Raw genomic sequence first — 18,673 nt, forward strand, 5'->3', positions numbered from 1 at the left:
AGGGCGCAGGGACAGAGTCGGAAAGGGAAGGAGCGGCGCCCCCCACAGCGCCAGGGAGGGCCAAGGCACCCCGCACCCGCAGAGCACCCTCGCCAGGTGACAACCCAGCGCCGCCCAGGGCGGGCGGAGCCGCAGCGGCGCCGGCCCTGCCCGCCCCGCCCGCGCGCGCGCCTGCGGGCGAGCCTCCGAGCCTCCGGTCACGTGACGGCGGCGCAGGTGAGCAGCGCTTCCGGGTCGGGCTTGGGAGTCGCGGCCGGCTCCCGCTCCCACTCGCTCGGGTGCGCGGGAGACTATGGCGTCCTCCTCCGTCCCTCCCGCCACCGCACCCTCGGCAGCTGGAGGCCCCGGCCCGGGGTTCGGCTTTGCCTCCAAAACCAAGAAGAAGCATTTCGTGCAGCAGAAAGTGAAGGTGTTCCGGGCCGCCGACCCGCTGGTGGGCGTGTTCCTGTGGGGTGTCGCCCACTCGGTAAGAGCGGGCCTCGCACCCCTCGACCTGCGGGGTCCCCCGGCTCCAGCGTCCGGAGCTCCGCGCGCTGCCGCCCCCGCCCCCGCCCCCGCCCCGGCCTGGCTCCCGGCGCACCGTCCCCCCCGGTGGACTCTTGTCGCTCCCTCCGTCCTTTACTCCTCCCCTAGAGTTCCATCTTCTCCACCTGAAATCCAGCTCTGTTCCTTGCACTCCTTCCTGCCGGGTCCACCCTCCGGCTACAGGGACTGGCCAGAATCCGGCTCCAGCCAGAGGGACACTAAGGGGAGTGGCTCTAAAAGGGTGTTGGGTGCTAGTGCCTGGCCAAGGAGGCAGTTCGGTTTCCTCTCCACCTTGCTTTCCAGCCCCAGTCCTTGACTTTCGAGCCTCGGCTTTGTCTGGGGACAGCTCTACGCTTTTTTTTTTTTTTTTTTTTTTTTTTTTTTTTTTTTTTTTTTGATTTTTTGATCTTCTAATCTTGCTTGCCTTTTCCCGAGATATACAGCATTTCAGGGAAGCTACCCAACTCTGACCCTAGGGGACCTAATGCATTTGGTCTATAGCTGTATCCCCATTGTTGGCTGGAGTGATGGTGTTTGGTGTAAATGGAGCAAATTGTAACCAAGGAAAAGGCTGAGGAGCTGTGGTCCTAGGGACATTATTTGTGAGGTTTAGAAGCCGGAAAAGGGCTCCAAAGGGTGCAGCTTGGGAGGAAGGAGGAGGCTGATGAGCCCAGTGTACCTCCTTTTACTGAGGGTATCTTGGAGCAGCCAAAGCGAGGGACACATAGCTGGTTTCTCCTTCAGGTTGGGAGTAGGAGGGATGCGGTGATCGTCAGCTTGACCGGGACTATTTTGGTTATCAAGTTCTTTGCGTGGTGGTCCTGCTATGGTTGTGGAGATGTAAGGGGGCGAGGAAGAATTTTGCACTTTTAAATTTGTAATTGGAACATCATTGGTGGTCAGTTGGCTAGCTCCCATTTGCCTTTGCTGCTCTCTCAGCGGTGATCTGAGTATTCCATTTGAGGCACCTGTCATGCGAGTAAGACTGCTCCTCTAGAGGTACCTTCCAGACGACTAACCCATCCCTGTGGCACACATACAGGGGAGGGTTTTTCTTGGGTAAGAATTGGAGGAGTTACCTGTAAGACCCACCGCAAGCTCTTTAGGTAAAACACTTTAGCTTCAACGCCCCACTTCCCAGCCAGCACACACGGACCTCAAATGTGTAAAACGGAGAAATTCCTTGAACATATGCCTTAGCAATGATTCAGCCTGCTTAGCAGGTGGCGAGGAGGGGGCAGGAAGAGCTGTAGCTGACTTTAGGCTGGAAATCTCAAGTGGCTTTTTTTTTTTTTCCCTTTTCTGGAGGAATATGTTCCGTCCTCTTTTCTCTTGAGGACAAGAGCAGTTCTGTGCACTGCGGCATGTGGGATTTAGGTTAGAGAGTGGCCTGTCTTTAATAATGATCACCCAAGGACAGATGAGGCATCCATCTATCCATCTAATAAAAACAGCTGGGGAGCACTGTGTGACAGACACTGTGCTAAGCGTCTGAAAGACTGCAATGTTAGAGTGGACCCTTGCCCTTGAAGAGCTCAAAGCTAGAGGGAGGGATTTAATATAAGCTGGGGATTAGAGTCCCATGGCAGGTAAGGGGGAGGCATAGTAAGACCAAGGAGAAGGAATGGATAGAATTGTATCCTGAATTAGTGGGCTGCAAATCTTGGGGACCAAGGAGAGTGTATACTGTCCGTGTACCTCCTGTTGTTGGTTGACTTGCACTGAGGAACAGACGCCTAATGAGTGTGTGAAGAGGTGTTAGTTTCCTCAGGGATCAGCTGTTCTTCCTTGATGTTCTGCCTAGGCCGGTGGGTGCCTACTGCCGAGATCTGGGTCAGAGTGATCTGGAATTGTCCTCTTTGTAAGGAGTTACTCGGGGTATACAGACATTTCATTCCCTATTGCTTTTGAGCCTCCCAGAGTCCCATTAACCCTCTGCATAAAAAAAAAAAAAAAATGCCTTTTCTTTCCCCTAACAAAGCATGTAACTGTCTTGGGTTTTTTGGTTTGTTTTTTTTTTTTTCCCTAATTATTTTTTCTGGATTTCTCACAGCTTTAAAAATAGGCCTGATTGCTTGCAGGGCTTGCCAGATATAAAGTGGCTGTTGTGAGCATGAAGTTCCATGGGGGTGGGAGTGTGAGGAGCCCTGTGAGGGTGGCTGACATCAGTTCTGGGGCAGCAGATGGGATAGGGTACTTGTCTCACTTCTTGCAAATGTGCTGCAGCCGATGTTAAGAGATGAGGTTTGACTTGCTCTTTCTTGACTCCGGCCTGGACTCGGCCAGCCGTATCTTACCACCTCTCTCTGGTTCCCCAGATCAATGAGCTCAGCCAGGTGCCCCCTCCGGTGATGCTGTTGCCAGATGACTTTAAGGCTAGCTCCAAGATCAAGGTCAACAATCACCTCTTCCATAGGTAAGTGGTCTTCACCCTCCTCAGGAAAATCTAGAAAAGGAGCGGCACGGAGGGGAAGGGGTAAATGGGATCTCACCTCCATATGAGCTTTTTGTAGTACACACACATATCCACACTCACACAAACTAGACGTTTAAAGAAAGAAAAAGAAAAGGGCCCAGGCCTGGTTTGACCACACCTTTAATCTAGGCAGGTGGATCTCTATGAGTCCAGCCAGGGCAATACAGTGAGTCCCTTTCTCAAGAGAGAGAGAGAGAGAGAGAGAGAGAGAGAGAGAGAGAGAGAGAGGGCAGCAAATAGTTTTAAAATGTTAAATGAGTTGAAGGTTTTAGGTTTAGAAGTCAATTTACAAATTTTATGGTCTCTCATCCATTCTAAAGCAAAAATTCAGATTTTTTAAAAAACAAAAAACAAACAAGGATATCTAAAGGCTAACAGATGCCTCAGCAGGTAAAGGCTCTTGTTATCAAGCCAGACAACTTGAATTCAGTCTCTAGAATACACATGGTGGGAGGACCTGTTCCTGGAAGTTGTCTCCTCACACACACACACACACACACACACACACTCAAAATAAACAAATAGCTGAATGTGGCCAGGACTGCATAAAGAATAATTATCAAAAATAACCAATAGATAATTAATTTAAAAATGTTAACATGTAAACATTATATATATAGTCTGTTATTTTCTGGTCTGTTCCATCAAATAAATCCACTCAGATCAGGTGCCTCTATCAATACCTTCTGGTGAGGATTCCTGAAAAATAACTGAGACCTCTGATCCCCTTTAGTACAAGATGATGCCATTCAAACTGTCAGTAAATACTGCTAATTTTAGGATATTTCTACTGAGCTTCAGATTTAAGAAATGCTACTGTGTGTGTGTGTACACTAAGCCCTGCTTTACTTAAACTATTTACCAGCCATGTGACCTGACTTAGGCAGGTCACTCAGTCTGTCTTTTAAAGTACTTCAAGGAGCCTGTCATAGTAAGTGCATGAGGCTGGAGCATCAGGATTCAAGGCCAGCCTCTGCTGCATAGATTTTCCAGGCTAATCCCAAGCTAAAAACCAAGTAACAATAACAAATAAAGTTGGGGCTGGGGAGATGGTTCACAACAAACAGCACTTGTACAGCAAGCATTAGGGCTAGGATCCACATTTCCCACATGGAAAAGCTGGGTGAGGCTGAGGGTTCCTGTTTGTCCAGCACTGGAAAAGGCAGGGGGAAGTGGGCCCTGGGAGCTTGCTGGTCAGACTGCCTACAAGAAATGGTGACGAGCTGGGCTGTGGTGGTGCACACCTTTAATCCCAGCACTCGGGAGGCAGAGGCAGGCGGATCTCTGTGAGTTCGAGGCCAGCCTGGTCTACAGAGTGAGTCCCAGGACAGGTTCCAAAGCTACAGAGAAACCCTGTCTCAAACCCCCTCCCTGCCAAAAAAAAAAAAAAAAAAAAAAAAATGCTGGGCTTTGGGTTCAGTCTCAAAACAATAAGGTTGGGGAGGGGGGCAATAGAGGAAGACACTGGACACTGTCCTCTGGCCTCCATATTTGAGTGTGTGTGTGTGTGGTGTGTGTGTGTGTGTGTGTGTGTGTGTGTGTGTGTGTGTGTGTACTGCACATGTACACACTTGAGCACACATTCCACCCAAATAAAGGCAACAGCAAACTAACTAAATGCTTCACAGGGTTCTGTGAGAATTATATAGGCAATAGTGTGATGACTGAAAACCTGTGTTTCAGAGAAAATCTTCCCAGTCATTTCAAGTTCAAGGAATATTGTCCCCAGGTCTTCAGGAACCTTCGTGATCGATTCGGCATTGATGATCAGGATTACTTGGTGAGAGGCTGTTGTGGGGTGAGGGTAGTCCCTGACAGCTAGGAGGTCTGTTGGACAATTACATTTAGAAAACAGAGAGCTGGGGCTGGAGAGATGGCTCAACAGTTAAGACCACTGGCTGCTCTTCCAAAGGTCCTGAGTTCAATTCCCAGCAACCACATGGTGGCTCACAACCATCTGTAATGAGATCTGGTGCCGAACACTGTACACATATTAATAAATAAATCTTAAAAAAAAGAAAGAAAGAAAGAAAGAAAGAAAGAAAGAAAGAAAAGAAAACGGAGAGCCTTGGTTAATGCCATCTTTGTGTGAGTGCTCGTGGTCATGGGCATCTTTGAAAATGTAATGAGTCTAATTGAGCTGTTCTGGGGGTGGTAGGATATATATGTGTGTGTGTATATACATACATATACATGTACACATATACATATACATATATATTATATATATATTAATTAGAGTTTCACATTCAGTTTCATTCAGTCATGTGTGGTCGCCAAATTGGGAACCCCTGTTGAATCTCTAACCCTGGGATTATTGCATCTTAATTATTTAATGTAGTTGTGGGTGGTATTAGTGAATGTGTGTAGGTGGGAATCGGAGGAAACCTTTCTGGATCTGGTTGTTTTCTTCCACCATGTGGGTCTCAGGGATTTAACTCGGACCATCCTGTTGCAGATCATGAGGCTTGGGAGCACACACATTTCCCACCGAACCATCTCAACAGCCTCATCTAAGAGTTTCATACACTTTGAGAAGCAGTTGTTTGGCCATTATCCTCCTGTCTTCATGTCACACAGAAAGTCCATATGCTCACGGCCTGTTCTTTGTCTCCAGGTATCCCTTACTCGAAGCCCCCCAAGCGAAACTGAAGGCAGTGATGGCCGGTTTCTCATCTCCTATGATCGAACTCTTGTTATCAAAGAGGTGTCCAGCGAGGACATTGCCGACATGCATAGCAACCTCTCCAACTACCACCAGGTCAGGGCTCACCTCTCCAGCCCTGTCTGTCCTCTATCCTACCCATGTGAGCACACACACAGAGGTCTCCTGTTCTTTCTCTCCCCGTGAGCCGTGTCTCTCCCCCAGAAGCACTAAAAAGGGCCTTTGCATGCATGTTAGTGTTTGATTTAATAGGAAAATGTCATGTATCCCTTCCCATTTGGTACCCATCACCTAAAAACCACTGTTTGTTTGTGTGCATGAGCTTGGAGGTCAGAGGGTGATATTATCGAGTTGGCCATCCTTCCTTCCACCATGTGGGTTCCAGGGATCAAACTCATGTTATCATTCTTGGTGGCAAGTGCTTGTACTCACTGGCCCCAGGGATTGATGTTTTTTTCAATTTATTATTATTTTATGTTTATGGGCATTTTGCCTTCATGTATGTTGATGCACAGTGTGTGTATCTGATGCCCTGGGTGAACTGAAGAGGGTGTCAGATACCCTGGAACTGTAGCTATAGACAGTTGTGAGCTGCCATAAGAAGTTCTGGGAATTAACTCAGGTCCTCTGCAAGAGCACCCAGTGTACTTAACTGCTGAAGCATTGCCCTAGTCCTTGATATTCTTTTAATTAAAATTTTTATTTTGGCCGGCCATTGGTGGTGTATGATTTTAATCCCAGCACTCCGGAGGCAGAGATGAGCAGATCTCTGTGAGTTCAAGGGCAGCCTGGTCTACAGAGCAAGTTCCAGGACAGCCAGGGCTTCACAGAGAAAAACCTGTCTTGACAACCAAAAAATAGATGATAGCTAGATACATGATAGATAGATAGATAGATAGATAGATAGATAGATAGAATAGTAAAATAAGATACAAACTTTAAGGGGCAAGGAAAGTGCCCATGAAGGAGACTCAGTGTGACTGGTAGTTTGAATTATTAATGCCCCGAGTACGTCTATAAAGGATAAGGGATAGGAGGACACCAGAGGTGAGCATAGTGGGTGAAAGGAGAGATTGTCGGAAGGGTCAAGTGCACAGTTGAAATAATTCAGTGACTATAGTCCCTACTGGATTTGACAACTGAGGAGTTATGGGCTTCAGATTTCAGTGATTTAGGGAATTTCCACGAATAAGGGCTTATTTATTACTTTTACTTATTTATTTTTTTGGTAAAAATATGTGTACAAGTGTTTTGCTTGCATATGTGTGCTTGGTGCCCTTGGAGGCCAGAATAGTATATCATCAGACCACCTGAAACTGGAGTTACAGGAACTGTGATCCACAGTGTGGGTGCTGGGAATTGCACCCAGGTCTTCTTGAAGAGCCATCTCGCCACTCCAAGTGTTTAAGGTCAGCTTTACTTGGGGCCAGGCTAGTGACATCTGACTTGACTTAGAAAACAAAATGATACTGGGCTAGAGAGATGGCTCAGTGGGGAAGAGCACTTCCTGTTCACTCAGAAGACCTGAGTTAGGGTAATGTCAAGTGATTCACAGCTGTCTGTAACTCTAGTTCCAAGGGATGCTCTGGCCTCCTGGGGTGTTCCCACAGACACATAAATAAAAAAATAAGGCATATAGTAGTGCCTTCCTTTAATCTCAGCATCTTTGTGTTCAAGGCAGATCTCTGAGTTTGAGGCCACCTTGGTCTACAGAAAGAGTTCCAGGACAGCCAGGAGAAACCCTATTTCAAAATAATAATAATAATAATAATAATAATAATAATAATAATAATAATTCAAATCTTTATTTTAAAAAAAACACAAAACAATCCAAATTAATTATAGGTCTCCTTGTAGACATTTATACTACAGAACCTACCCCACCAAGAAATAATCATTTTGCCAGGTGTTGGTGGCACACGCCTTTAATCCCAGCACTCGGGAGGCAGAGGCAGGCAGATCTCGATGAGTTTGAGACCAGCCTGGTCTACAAGAGCTAGTTCTAGGACAGCCTCCAAAGTCACAGAGAAACCCTGTCTCAAAAAAACAAAAAATAAAAAATAAAAAAAGAAACAATCATTTCATTGATAAGTAAATCTAAGTTTAACCCTGGTTCTGTGACTTTATTTACACAGTGCCTAAGGTAAGAATAATAATAGCTGCCTTCCTTATCTTGAAAAGTGATAAAGGTAGCTCATTCCTATAATCTTAACACTTAGAAGCTAGAGACAGAGATCAGAGTTGAAGACCCACCCCAGCCATATGAGACTTAGTGTCAAACAAATGAATGACAGAGGTGAGAAAAGGTACTTTAAAATTAGGAGATGGAGAAGCTGGGTGACCAGGAGCATTTTTAGGGACCGGCCACCTCTTGGCTTTGCATCCTCTGCTTGTGGGTTCTTTCCGGACTCTGGAGCAGCAGTGCTTGGATTGCTGTTCCTGGGCTGTTTGCTTACCCTGCCACCCTTTCCTTATTCCTTCCTCTCATTTTCTTCCCTAGTACATAGTGAAGTGTCATGGTAACACGCTTCTGCCCCAATTCCTGGGCATGTACCGAGTCAGTGTAGAAAATGAAGACAGTTACATGCTCGTCATGAGAAATATGTTTAGTCATCGTCTTCCTGTGCATAGGAAGTATGACCTCAAGGTAAGAGCAGGGTGACCTGGGCTAAAGGGAGGGCTACTTCTGGCCTGCGTGTTGAGGAAGGCTTGGGAGGGCACTGGTGACTGCTGTTAAAGGAGAGGTGTAGATTTGATTGTTCATCTTTGGAACTGGGCTTCTGGCTGGCCCTGTTATTTCTTCTGACTTAGTCTTTGGTCTCTCCACAGGGTTCTCTAGTGTCCCGGGAAGCCAGCGATAAGGAAAAGGTAATATTCCTTGTAGGTGATGCTGTGAGGGATGGCGGGGCGGGGTGTGTGTGCAGGTGCAGGAGTGTTGGCAAAGGGATTTCTAGGAATAAAGAAGCAGTTCTGCATAATGGATACAGATTGCAGCTGTTTATTCTTACCTTAAACCACTAGAAAGAAAAGAGATTAAAAAAAATGAAAAAAAACCTACTGGTCTGTGTGAGCAGCAGGGGTGACTGTTAGCATTGTTGTTAGCACTGGTTATTCTGTGTTGAAGGTTTGGGAAAGGTGGGAATGCCAGGTATGAAGAGCAGAATGCTCGTTTTTCATATCGCATTCTGAGCTCTTGCGTTCAAGTAGCTGTTTTCACTGAAGAAGGAGGAAGAAGTCAGTATGGAGGGTATTGACTGCAGTCCATAAGCAGGTAGTGTGGGTGTCATATGAAATGCAACTGACGAGTCCAGGCCCAAAGCAACTGTAAGACTGCTGCTCTCTTCAACGCCTCTGAGGTAGAGAGAGGCCTGGACGGAGGCAGGGTTCTCTGAGGCTTTGGGTAAGGGTGATTCCAACTGTAGGTTAAAGAGCTGCCTACGCTTAAGGATATGGACTTCCTCAACAAGAACCAGAAAGTATATATTGGTGAAGAAGAAAAGAAAATATTTCTGGAGAAGCTGAAGCGAGATGTGGAGGTAATGATTGGGTGCCCAGAGTGCCTTGTATAATAAAAGAAGTGTCTATTTTGTTTTTAAAATTTTTTTGCTTTTTGCCTTCCATTTGTGGTACAAAAATTTTCTTGCCTTTATTTTTGGGGTTTGCTGAGTGGAAGGTTGGGGGTGAAACAGGAGAAACCCCCATTGGTGGGGTGAGGTAGGGAGTGGGATGGGCACTGGCTAGGAGGAGTGAGAGCGTGCTGTCAGATTCCAGGACTCGGGCACTAATTCCTGGGAATACTTTGACCTCGGTTTATATGTTCCTTTCCCCCAGGAGGGCCCAAAAACTCAAGGAAGGAGGCATATGGGTGGAAGCTGGAGCTGGGTGGGAGACCTGGGGTCTCTGATTTGTCAGTGGGTCTCAGTTCCTAGTGCAGCTGAAGATCATGGACTACAGTCTTCTGCTGGGCATCCACGACATCATCCGGGGCTCTGAGCCGGAGGAAGAGGGGCCCGTGCGGGAGGACGAGTCAGAGTGGGATGGGGACTGTAACCTGGCTGGACCTCCTGCTCTGGTGGGCTCCTATGGCACCTCCCCTGAGGGCATTGGAGGCTACATTCATTCCCACCGGCCCCTGGGCCCAGGAGAGTTTGAGTCCTTCATCGATGTCTATGCCATCCGGAGTGCTGAGGGTGAGAGAGAACCTGGAAATGTTAAGGGGGGGTGGGCATCCTTGGGGGACAGAGACCAGGGTGGTGGATGGAGAAGCTGATTAGCTTGTCACAACAAAACTGACTCCAGGGGGAAAGAATTGGGACTGTGTGTACCCTGTCCTCATTGTCAGTCTCTCTCCCCAGGGGCCCCCCAGAAGGAGGTATATTTTATGGGCCTCATTGACATTCTGACACAGTATGATGCCAAGAAGAAAGCAGCTCATGCAGCGAAAACCGTCAAGCATGGGGTGAGTTCCCAAAGCCTTTCCCTTCTTAGCCTGACCCTCTGGAAAGAGAGCACTGGGTGCCTAAGGGAAGGAAGGGGCTAAGGCTCCTCACACATTGTCCCGTGTCCCTTCTCACAGGCGGGAGCAGAGATCTCTACTGTCCATCCTGAGCAGTACGCTAAGCGATTCTTGGATTTCATTGCCAACATCTTTGCCTAAGAGCCTGCCTGACTCCGTGGTGATTGCTGCTTTATGTTGAAGGTGGTGGGTTCTGAGAGTCTTAGGGGAACTGGATGTGGCCACTACTTCTCTTCCTTGCTAAATTCAGGCTGCAGGCTCCTTCCATCCAAATCATTCCATCTTGGTGGATAGGCTTTTCCTACCAGAGAAACACACTGTCCTTTCTTCCCGCGTCCGTTTTTCTGCCCGCTCTCCCGGCTCCCAGTAAGCCCTCTTGCTTCATTAGAGTGCTGTTGTTGACTCCCAAGTGCCTTGATCTTTGAAAATTACCTTGTTTCTATGAAATCAGAGGAGCTGGGGGTAGGGGTTGTTTGCCATCTTCGGGACCTGACAAGATGGACAGTGGACGTGGCTCCAGCAGCTACCCTGGATGCACTCTGCAGTGTGGAAGAAACAGTGTCTGGATTTCGCTGATACCTTTGTAGGGCTCTTTGTGGCAATCCTTTCTTCCTGCAGGCCCTGGAATGGAGGGCTCTCAGGAGACTCCAGGTGTGGGTGCAGGCATTCACGCATGGACAGTCAGCAGCTGGCACCTCACAGAGGCGGGACCCCAGTGGACTTTTGTGACTGTGCAGACAATGGAGAAGGTCCCTGTCAAGCAGTGACTACTGTCCATTCTCTGCCTCCACCACACCCCACCCCACTGTGATCTGTAGCAGTGAGTACTTATGGATCAGGAACCCCGATATGGCCAGAGCTGTCCAAGCCTAGGGGCAGGTGTGAGGCCTCTGCTGCTGCACCTCCCCAGAACCTTGCGCCTTTGCTGGGGATGGAACCCTTTAGCGAGGGGGTGGGGGGAAGGGAGAGCAGTGGAGCCTGGGAGGACAGGTCGGAGTGCAAGGTTCATACCCTGTGTGAAGTTTCCTTTCTTCCTATCCAGTAAAGCCCATGGTCCCTTTCTAGCCAAGGGAAGAGCTCCATGTGGCTCAGTTTCCATAATTTCAAGAGGATAGAGACCTTGAGTGTGGGAACATCCCCATTCCCTGGACGTAGGTACGCAGCACAGGGCCTCCCCTCTTCTCAAACACTTTTTCTAGTTGGGTTTGTTATTCTGTTCCTTCTGTCCCATCTTTCACTGCTAATGTGTCTCCCAGGGACAGATGGCCTTCTCTGTCATCTTCACTTCCCACCCCCAGAGAGGAGTCAGAGCCATAACTCACTCACCGGATCCCTTCCAAAGATAGCTGAGTTAATGCGTGATAGATACTCTCAGAATGTAGAGGAACTTTCAGGGCAGCTAATGCCTCTAAAACCCAGCCCTCAAGGAGGCTGCAGCAGAGTCAGTGAGAGTTCAAGGCCAGCTTGAACAGCCTGGGCTACAGAGTAAGACATGGTCTCAGGAAAACTCAAAGAAGGTATGGGTTTGAGCATTGGAGATAACTCAGTGGATAGAGTGCTTGCCTAGCGTGTACAAAGCTCTGGGTTCCATCTCAGCACCATGCAAACCAGATGTGGTGGTGCACACCTATAATCTCAGCACTTGGGAAAAGAAGGCAAGGGGCATCAGGTATTCAAGGTCACCCTCAGTTCCATAGCGAGTTTGAGGCCAGCCAAGGATACGTGAGACTATCTGGGAAAACAAGATTCTGCCATGAGATAGACAGTCTTGTCTCTGCCCAGAGCCTTTGGAACCAAGACGGGCATTGTTGCTGTTCTGTTCCCCTTTAGACCTCCACACCCTGGGAGTGGGGGGTGGGCAGTAAGGGCACAAAGCTATGAGGTCCTCAGGGAGAAGCCCCCTTCTCACCTTTACACCAAAGGAAGCAGCAAAAGGCAGGCCCAGCTGGGGTGGGAGGGGCCTGCCTGCTGGGCCTCTTCCATCCATCCCATAGTCACCCTTTTCCCTGTTGATGCAATAAAGCCCCATGGCACCAGCAGCAGTTCCTTAGAACTGGATTCTCCAACCAAGAGGTTGTGTATTATGGGCAGAACGGTCATCTTCATTTATTGCTTCTGTTTTCCATCATTTTTTATTAATAAAAATCTCTATTTACCTGTATTTACTCCCAATATCACAATAAAATAAATTATTCGGTCCAAATCATTCACAGAAACTTTTTTCCCTCTGAAAATGTTGAGGGATCCCTGTGTTTACAGGATGCAGAGACCAAATGAAGAATATTGGTCTTCAAGGTGTTGTTGGGCTCCTGAATATGTGGGAAGTTTCCAAGATGGCTGTGGACTTATAGTTGTGGGGTGGGGTCATGGGAGTGGAAAACATTCCTCAACTTTGTGGGAATTCAGCAGTGATGGTGGCCAGGGAAGGGTAGGATGGTGCTGCCCCTCTTTCCCCAGTGCTCTGGCTACATCTCCTAACTTGAGTGGGCCTCTCAGCCTAACAGCTATTTGGGGAGGAATTCTCTGTTCACCCAGGCTTCCTGGGAAAGCTATCTACTTAGAGGGCAGGAGGAGTACAACAAGGTCCTGGGAAAGCGAAGGAGTGACCAGTCCTCCGGTTCGTGGGGGAGGGGATGGGAAGGGATGGATGACGCGGTTGTGGCTGCTCTGGGAGACTCAGGAGGTCTTGGCTGAGGTCTTGGCTGGTGGAAAAACCTGGCTTGATGTGGCCTCGGGGAAGAGAGTTGCAGGAGGCGGAGACTGTTCTGGTGAGAAGCAGGGCAGAGCTTTTTTTTCTTTGGGAATTTTTAACTCTTTTGAGCCACGTACTTGACAGCAACACCACCCCAAGCCTTTTTTTTTTTTTTTTTTTTTCTGTTCACTTCGCATTCTGCACCAACCTGTGTCCCTGTTTGTGGAAAGCTAGTCACCCGTCCCCATCTGGCAACAGGCTGTGGGGGGTCACCGGAGGTAACACTAGCAGGAGGGAGGGGATGGAAGTAGTTTAGTCACAGGGTTTATTGTGTAGTACCAGTGTTTTCCTTTTTTTTTTTTTCCAGAACTCTTCCCATACAACATTTTTTTTTTCTTTTAAAGCTCTTACAGCCTAAGATTTTAAAAAAAGACTGCCTTCCCCTCCAAATCCATACACCCACCGCACTGCTCACGCACCCATCCACTACCGGCTCCCAAAGGTGCCACGCAGCTGGCTGGGGAAGAAGAAGGGGAGAGGGCTCCTCCGGGAGGAGGGAAGCCAAAAGAGCGGCGTTTCTAAGGGATTTCACCTCCTACCCTCGGTTACATGACGCCACCCCTCCCTCCAAAGCCTGGATCTGCGCCTCCATTTTTGTTTTGGGGCAGAGAGGCAGGGGCTCCCGGGTAGCAGGAGGAGGGGACCAAGGGAAACGGTGATCATCACCCGCCCAGGGGAGAGGGGTGCTGTCCTCCCTCCTTCCTCTTCATCGGCGCCCCGGCTTCCCCTGCCACCTTCCCGGGGTCTTCCCCCGCCCCTTGTTGCTAAGGCCCGGACCGTCATCCCAGCAACAGCCTCAGTCATGTGACCGGCAATGGCGGCGCTGACGAGAGGTAGGTGAGCCCGGCGCCCCCACACCCACCGCGTGCCCCCCAGGCCCGATCGGCACCCTCGCGAGCCCCCCGAGCCCCTCCGTCCCCTCCTCCGCCTTTGACCTCCGGCGCTCGCTCTCCCGGCGGCGCTGCGAGCCGGCACCATCGGGGCCGGGCCCAGCATCATCCTGCCGGCACCTCCAGCCCTCGGCCTCCATTTGGGGGTTCTGAGGGCCGCAGTCGGGCGGACACACGCCCTCACCCAGCGGCGGGACTCCGGGGCTTCCTCGAGTAGGGATGCGGGAGTTGGCTTCGGGTTGGATGGATCTGGGGGCCAGGTCTGGGGGAGGAGAAGGGTGGGGGTGCCTCGGTGGACACCCCCCAGGGGACCCTCGCCCTTTCTCGGTGTCCCTGCCTGGGGCCGCTGCCCGGAGGGAGTCACTGGGCTCCTGTCCGGCCTGGTTTGCCTCAGAGGAATGCTAGACCAGACTAAACTGTGGCCCCGCCTCCTTGTGCTGTGCCAGCAGGGCTTGGAGCTAGGACACCGAGATCCTGGGTCCTCTGTGCCGGGGTGGGGGCATGCTACGGTGCACGGGCCATGTGGGCTGGGACTCTAGAGTTTCATCTTAAGGGCCCTAGGATGAAGGCACTGAGGGACAGCGGCTTCTTCTTTGGATGAGTCAAGGAATTGAGGTCACTGTTAATGGCCCCCTCTTCCTAATTGAGCCGCACTCCGGGAACAGCCCCGGAGCTGAATGTGACAGGACTCAGGGGGGAAAACGTGGGGGCCCTCTAGCTGAGCTCCTGCTTGAGCCCTGCCCCTCCTAAATGCAGATCCAAGAGCTGACAACAGCTCTGCAGGCAATGGGTTTAAAGGTGACAATGAGAACTTTGTTATTGCAGGGACTGCTATCACTTTGCTGGCATCCCTAACAGACTTCGCTCTCAGGGAAAGGTCCCCCGTCAACAACAGGGACTTGACTTATTTGAGAATGTGGAGTAAAGAAATGAGTTGAGGAACATAGGAAATATTTCTGTCAGTGTAGTCAATCTGAGGGAGATGGCAAGTGCAGGCTTCATCCCCAGGGCCTTTGTCTGAACCTAGGATCTCTCTTCCTCTGCACTGGGGTTGGTGGTGGTGGGGAGCTGGTCTGGTGAAGTTCCTGAGCAATTTGAGAGGCTGTGCCTGGAATTCTGCAGGGGAGGAGAGGCGATATAAGTGTTTTGTTTCTGGGCTGACTGAGGAAGTGCTATCATAACTCTCTACCTTCTTCATCCCCAGCTCTGGTCAGCTCAATGTGGAAGTAGAGAGACTTGCACCATCTCCCATGGTCTTTTCAGGTACCTGCACCCCCAGGGGACGCTCAGTTCATGTTCTTCCCATGCCCAGGACACTACTCCAGGTTCCTGTCTGTTTCAAAGGCTACTGAGTTGGGGCCTGTGGGGATTGGAGAACCTATTCTTACTTCCTTTTCTTTCTCATCCCACTAGGCCAACGGTCTCCAAGTAGCAGGGAAAAGGAGTGAGCCTGCATGCCAATCCTAAGCTCTTCCGGATCAAAGTGAGCAAAAAGTAGGGGAGGGAAGTCTCCCTTCTCATTTGAAAAGCCTATTTTTCTTTTCTATGAGGGGAAGGGGCAGGTTGCTGGTGGTCAGGGGAGAAATGAAAGAAACAAGTAAGGTTGGTGCTTGGTTTAGATAATGATAAAATATAGAAACTCTTGTTCCCCAGCAAGTGCTGGGACTATGGGAGAGAAGGGGTGATAGAAAAACAGTTTGCAGGAGGTATTGGGGGTTGGCTTTGAGGAACACAGGAGGTGATGTGAGGTTTGGAGGGAACCTGGAGTAGGAAGCACTTATATGTGTCAAATGGGGACACTCCCCACGCTGAGTCCCTTTCACCCTGGGGGCAGTGTCGTTCGTCCTGTCCAGAATGGCAGCCTGTGGAGGCACCTGCAAGAACAAAGTGACTGTCTCCAAGCCTGTGTGGGACTTCCTGAGCAAGGAGACCCCAGCCCGGCTGGCCCGGCTTCGGGAGGAGCACCGAGTGTCCATCCTCATAGATGGGGAGACTTCTGACATCTACGTGCTCCAGCTCTCCCCACAGGGTCCTCCCCCAGCCCCTCCCAATGGGCTCTACCTGGCCCGCAAGGCTCTCAAGGGGTTACTGAAAGAGGCTGAGAAGGAGCTGAAGAAAGCTCAGAGGCAGGGGGAGCTCATGGGCTGCCTGGCTCTGGGGGGTGGTGGGGAGCACCCTGAGCTGCACCGCCCAGGTCCGCCTCCTCTTCGAGCAGCCCCACTCCTGCCTCCAGGGGCAAGAGGGCTCCCCCCTCCTCCTCCCCCCCTGCCCCCTCCACTTCCTCCTCGTCTGAGGGAGGAGGCTGAAGAACAGGAAAGCACCTGCCCCATCTGCCTGGGGGAGATCCAGAATGCCAAGACATTGGAGAAGTGCCGGCACTCATTCTGCGAGGGCTGCATCACACGGGCCCTGCAGGTGAAAAAAGCCTGCCCCATGTGTGGCCGATTCTATGGGCAGCTTGTGGGCAACCAGCCCCAGAACGGACGGATGCTGGTCTCCAAGGATGCCACCCTCCTGCTACCCAGCTATGAGAAGTACGGCACCATTGTCATCCAGTATGTCTTCCCGCCCGGTGTCCAGGGGGTAAGAAGAGCACAGTTCTCCCTGCCTATTAGTTCACTTTCTGACCTAAGAAAAATAGGTTATTCGGGGAGTATGTCATTAGACTTGACACAGTCTTGCTGTTTCCCAGCATGCTTTAGGAATTGGTGCTCTGGAGCTGGGGGCGGGGGCTGTCTTCTTGAGGCCCAGCTTTTTTATCACCATGACCCAAAGGCAAATGTAAAACTCAAGAATGGGGGTTAGAGTGTAGTTCAGTGGTAGAGCGCCTCTCTATAAGATGGGGACCCCTGAGTTCAATCCCTGCCCCCAAGAAAACCAAATCAAACAAGGAAAAAAAAAACCTCGAAGTCATGTCTGACAGAAAGGCTTGAACACTAGTAGCTGGACTCATGTGGCTATGACAGGCATTCTCCGTGGAGGGAAAGTCTGGAGTTGGTGACCCAGATACAGGCAGGCACACCAGGAAGGAAGGGACCTGGCCATGCCGAGCGCTGGGGTGCCACTCTGTTCCAGAGTATGAGACAATAAACGCTCGACTAGAGTTGCAGGTAAACGTCTTTCTGTTGGACAGAGTTGTGTACAGCTGGAACTGAAGGGAAGAAACGGAAGCATGGAAACACGAGGCAGTGGCAGAAGCATTAGTATTATAGGTAGAGGGAATGCCGAAAGATAAGTTTTTCTTGTTGTCGAATTTTTGCTGAGTTGTCTGGAAAGTAACCTCCATTGCTTCTGAGAGTCCATTTGTTCCCGAATTGAGACTTGAGGGATTAACAATTAAGAATTATGTCCAGAAACAGGCTTACTGCCCAGACCCCAAAGCCATCTTTTCCTGGAAGGCTGTGGGTCTGTTGGGAATGCACAAAAAGACTGGCCAGAATGACCCTCTGCTGGTGCCCAGACCTTTGAGGTGGCCAGCTGCCCTCCGCCTACTCTGTCTCTTCTTCCACTCAGGCTGAACACCCGAACCCAGGAGTTCGGTATCCTGGTACCACACGGGTGGCCTACCTCCCGGACTGCCCCGAGGGCAACAAGGTGCTGACCCTGTTCCGGAAGGCTTTTGACCAACGTCTCACCTTCACCATCGGCACGTCCATGACTACAGGGAGACCCAATGTCATCACGTGGAACGACATTCACCACAAGACCAGCTGCACAGGGGGACCCCAGCTGTGCGCCTCCTCCTCATCTGCCTCCCCTGCTCCCTCCCCTCTCTCCATTTCCACTCTGGGAGAGTCATCTACCCCCTCCGCTGGGAGTCTCCTAACTGGAGATCACCCACCTCCCTCACTCTGTTTTCATCCTAGTCCCCATGTACTCAGCTGCAACAAAACAAAAAGCCTGCAGATTCTGGCCTATCTTGGTTTTGGAGGTTCCCTCCTCATGGGAACTGGGGAGGGGTCTGAATTTGGCCTCTACTGAGTCACTCAAAATGAGGGTGGGTATTAATGAACAAGTCCACCCAGCTAACCCCGACCCCCATTTCTCTTTGCCCCAGGTTTGGGTATCCGGACCCCACCTACCTGACTAGGGTGCAAGAGGAACTGAGAGCCAAGGGTATCACAGATGACTGAAGGACACCATCCCCTTTGCCAAGGCCCCTGCTGTCCTCTTCTACTGGGATCCAACAGAAGCCTCTGTTCTCTCTTTCTCTGCCCCCACACCACCCACGAGGGGATTTGTCTGACTGGGGTGGGAGTTCAGTGGGGAAGGGGACAGTCCCTTCCCCTGCCCCCCTTTGGCCAAGTGCTCCAGTGCCCTTTGAGCCACTCCCCTCCGGCAGAGGCTGGCTTCCCAGGCTCCCCTCCCTGCATTCCCCGTGTACATATTCTCTCTGCCCCCTGCCCCTCCAGTGTCTGTGGCTTTTCCTGGTATGTACTGTGCTCCAGTCACTGAGCTGGGAAAGGATCTGGGTAGGGACGATGGAGGTCTCTTCAACTCCAGCCCCTGAATACGGTACTGGTTCACCTTGGACTGATATGAGCTGCCTCCCGCTCCCCCCCAGCCAGCTGTGTGTTAAGATAACAGTAGTCCTACCTTAACGGATCCTTTCTCTCCTGTGTCTGTCTGTCAGTCTTTCTCTCGCTCTTCTCTGCCCCTATAAGGAGCCTCCTCACCCTGTTCTGGAATTGCTGCCAGACTGTAGCTTTTAATTTAATAAAAATAAAGTAAAATATGCAACTCTATGCCACACCCGTCCTCTGTTCCTTGGACAGGGTGGAGGTGGGGAGCAGGACCCGCTGAGAAGGAGATGAGGGAATGGGAATCCTCGCATGCCTGCACAGCCCCT

General features: G+C 50.5%; 2 protein-coding genes and 1 long non-coding RNA gene across 7 annotated transcripts; 2 read left to right on the plus strand and 1 right to left on the minus strand.

Annotated features, from left to right (window-relative positions):
- The first annotated feature begins 204 nt into the window (after positions 1 to 204).
- Pip4k2c (phosphatidylinositol-5-phosphate 4-kinase type 2 gamma) lies at positions 205 to 12,385 on the plus strand. Its single transcript, XM_027392244.2, has 10 exons — positions 205 to 466; positions 2,844 to 2,941; positions 4,685 to 4,781; positions 5,619 to 5,762; positions 8,167 to 8,313; positions 8,496 to 8,534; positions 9,089 to 9,202; positions 9,589 to 9,856; positions 10,022 to 10,125; positions 10,243 to 12,385. Exons 1-10 carry the CDS (start codon positions 293 to 295, stop codon positions 10,321 to 10,323), a joined length of 1,266 nt encoding a protein of 421 aa, XP_027248045.1. The 5' UTR covers positions 205 to 292; the 3' UTR covers positions 10,324 to 12,385.
- LOC113832962 lies at positions 12,296 to 13,173 on the minus strand. Its single transcript, XR_003480474.1, has 2 exons — positions 13,083 to 13,173; positions 12,296 to 12,947 (listed from the first exon to the last, which is right to left on the minus strand). It is a non-coding gene; the product is annotated as an uncharacterized LOC113832962 (long non-coding RNA).
- On the plus strand, positions 13,053 to 18,569 carry Dtx3 (deltex E3 ubiquitin ligase 3). Of its 5 annotated transcripts, none has more exons than XM_035450362.1 (6): positions 13,053 to 13,152; positions 13,279 to 13,767; positions 15,029 to 15,087; positions 15,238 to 15,307; positions 15,659 to 16,407; positions 17,338 to 18,569. In XM_035450362.1, coding segments are annotated over exons 4-6 (1,218 nt in total). In that variant the 5' UTR covers positions 13,053 to 13,152; positions 13,279 to 13,767; positions 15,029 to 15,087; positions 15,238 to 15,306; the 3' UTR covers positions 17,806 to 18,569. The 5 variants fall into 5 exon arrangements, with proteins under 5 accessions (XP_035306253.1, XP_035306254.1, XP_027248047.1 ...); XM_027392248.2 differs by lacking the exon at positions 13,053 to 13,152 and having other exon boundaries at positions 13,568 to 13,767; positions 17,338 to 17,555; positions 17,882 to 18,569; XM_035450363.1 differs by lacking the exon at positions 13,053 to 13,152 and having other exon boundaries at positions 13,285 to 13,767; positions 15,029 to 15,149; positions 15,238 to 15,318.
- Positions 18,570 to 18,673: the final 104 nt, after the last annotated feature.

The sequence above is a fragment of the Cricetulus griseus genome, assembly GCF_003668045.3.
Source record: "Cricetulus griseus strain 17A/GY chromosome 1 unlocalized genomic scaffold, alternate assembly CriGri-PICRH-1.0 chr1_0, whole genome shotgun sequence".
In the NCBI taxonomy this organism is placed as follows: domain Eukaryota; kingdom Metazoa; phylum Chordata; class Mammalia; order Rodentia; family Cricetidae; genus Cricetulus; species Cricetulus griseus.

Excerpts from the sequence above, each read along its gene's own strand:
- Dtx3 (XM_035450362.1), top strand. Across the intron at positions 16,408-17,337 it reads TCCCGCCCGGTGTCCAGGGG|GCTGAACACCCGAACCCAGG; the intron begins GTAAGAAGAGCA and ends TCTTCCACTCAG.
- Pip4k2c (XM_027392244.2), top strand. The coding sequence starts at position 293 with ATGGCGTCCTCCTCCGTCCCTCCCGCCACCGCACCCTCGGCAGCTGGA. Across the intron at positions 4,782-5,618 it reads TTGATGATCAGGATTACTTG|GTATCCCTTACTCGAAGCCC; the intron begins GTGAGAGGCTGT and ends CTTTGTCTCCAG. Across the intron at positions 9,203-9,588 it reads AGCTGAAGCGAGATGTGGAG|TTCCTAGTGCAGCTGAAGAT; the intron begins GTAATGATTGGG and ends AGTGGGTCTCAG.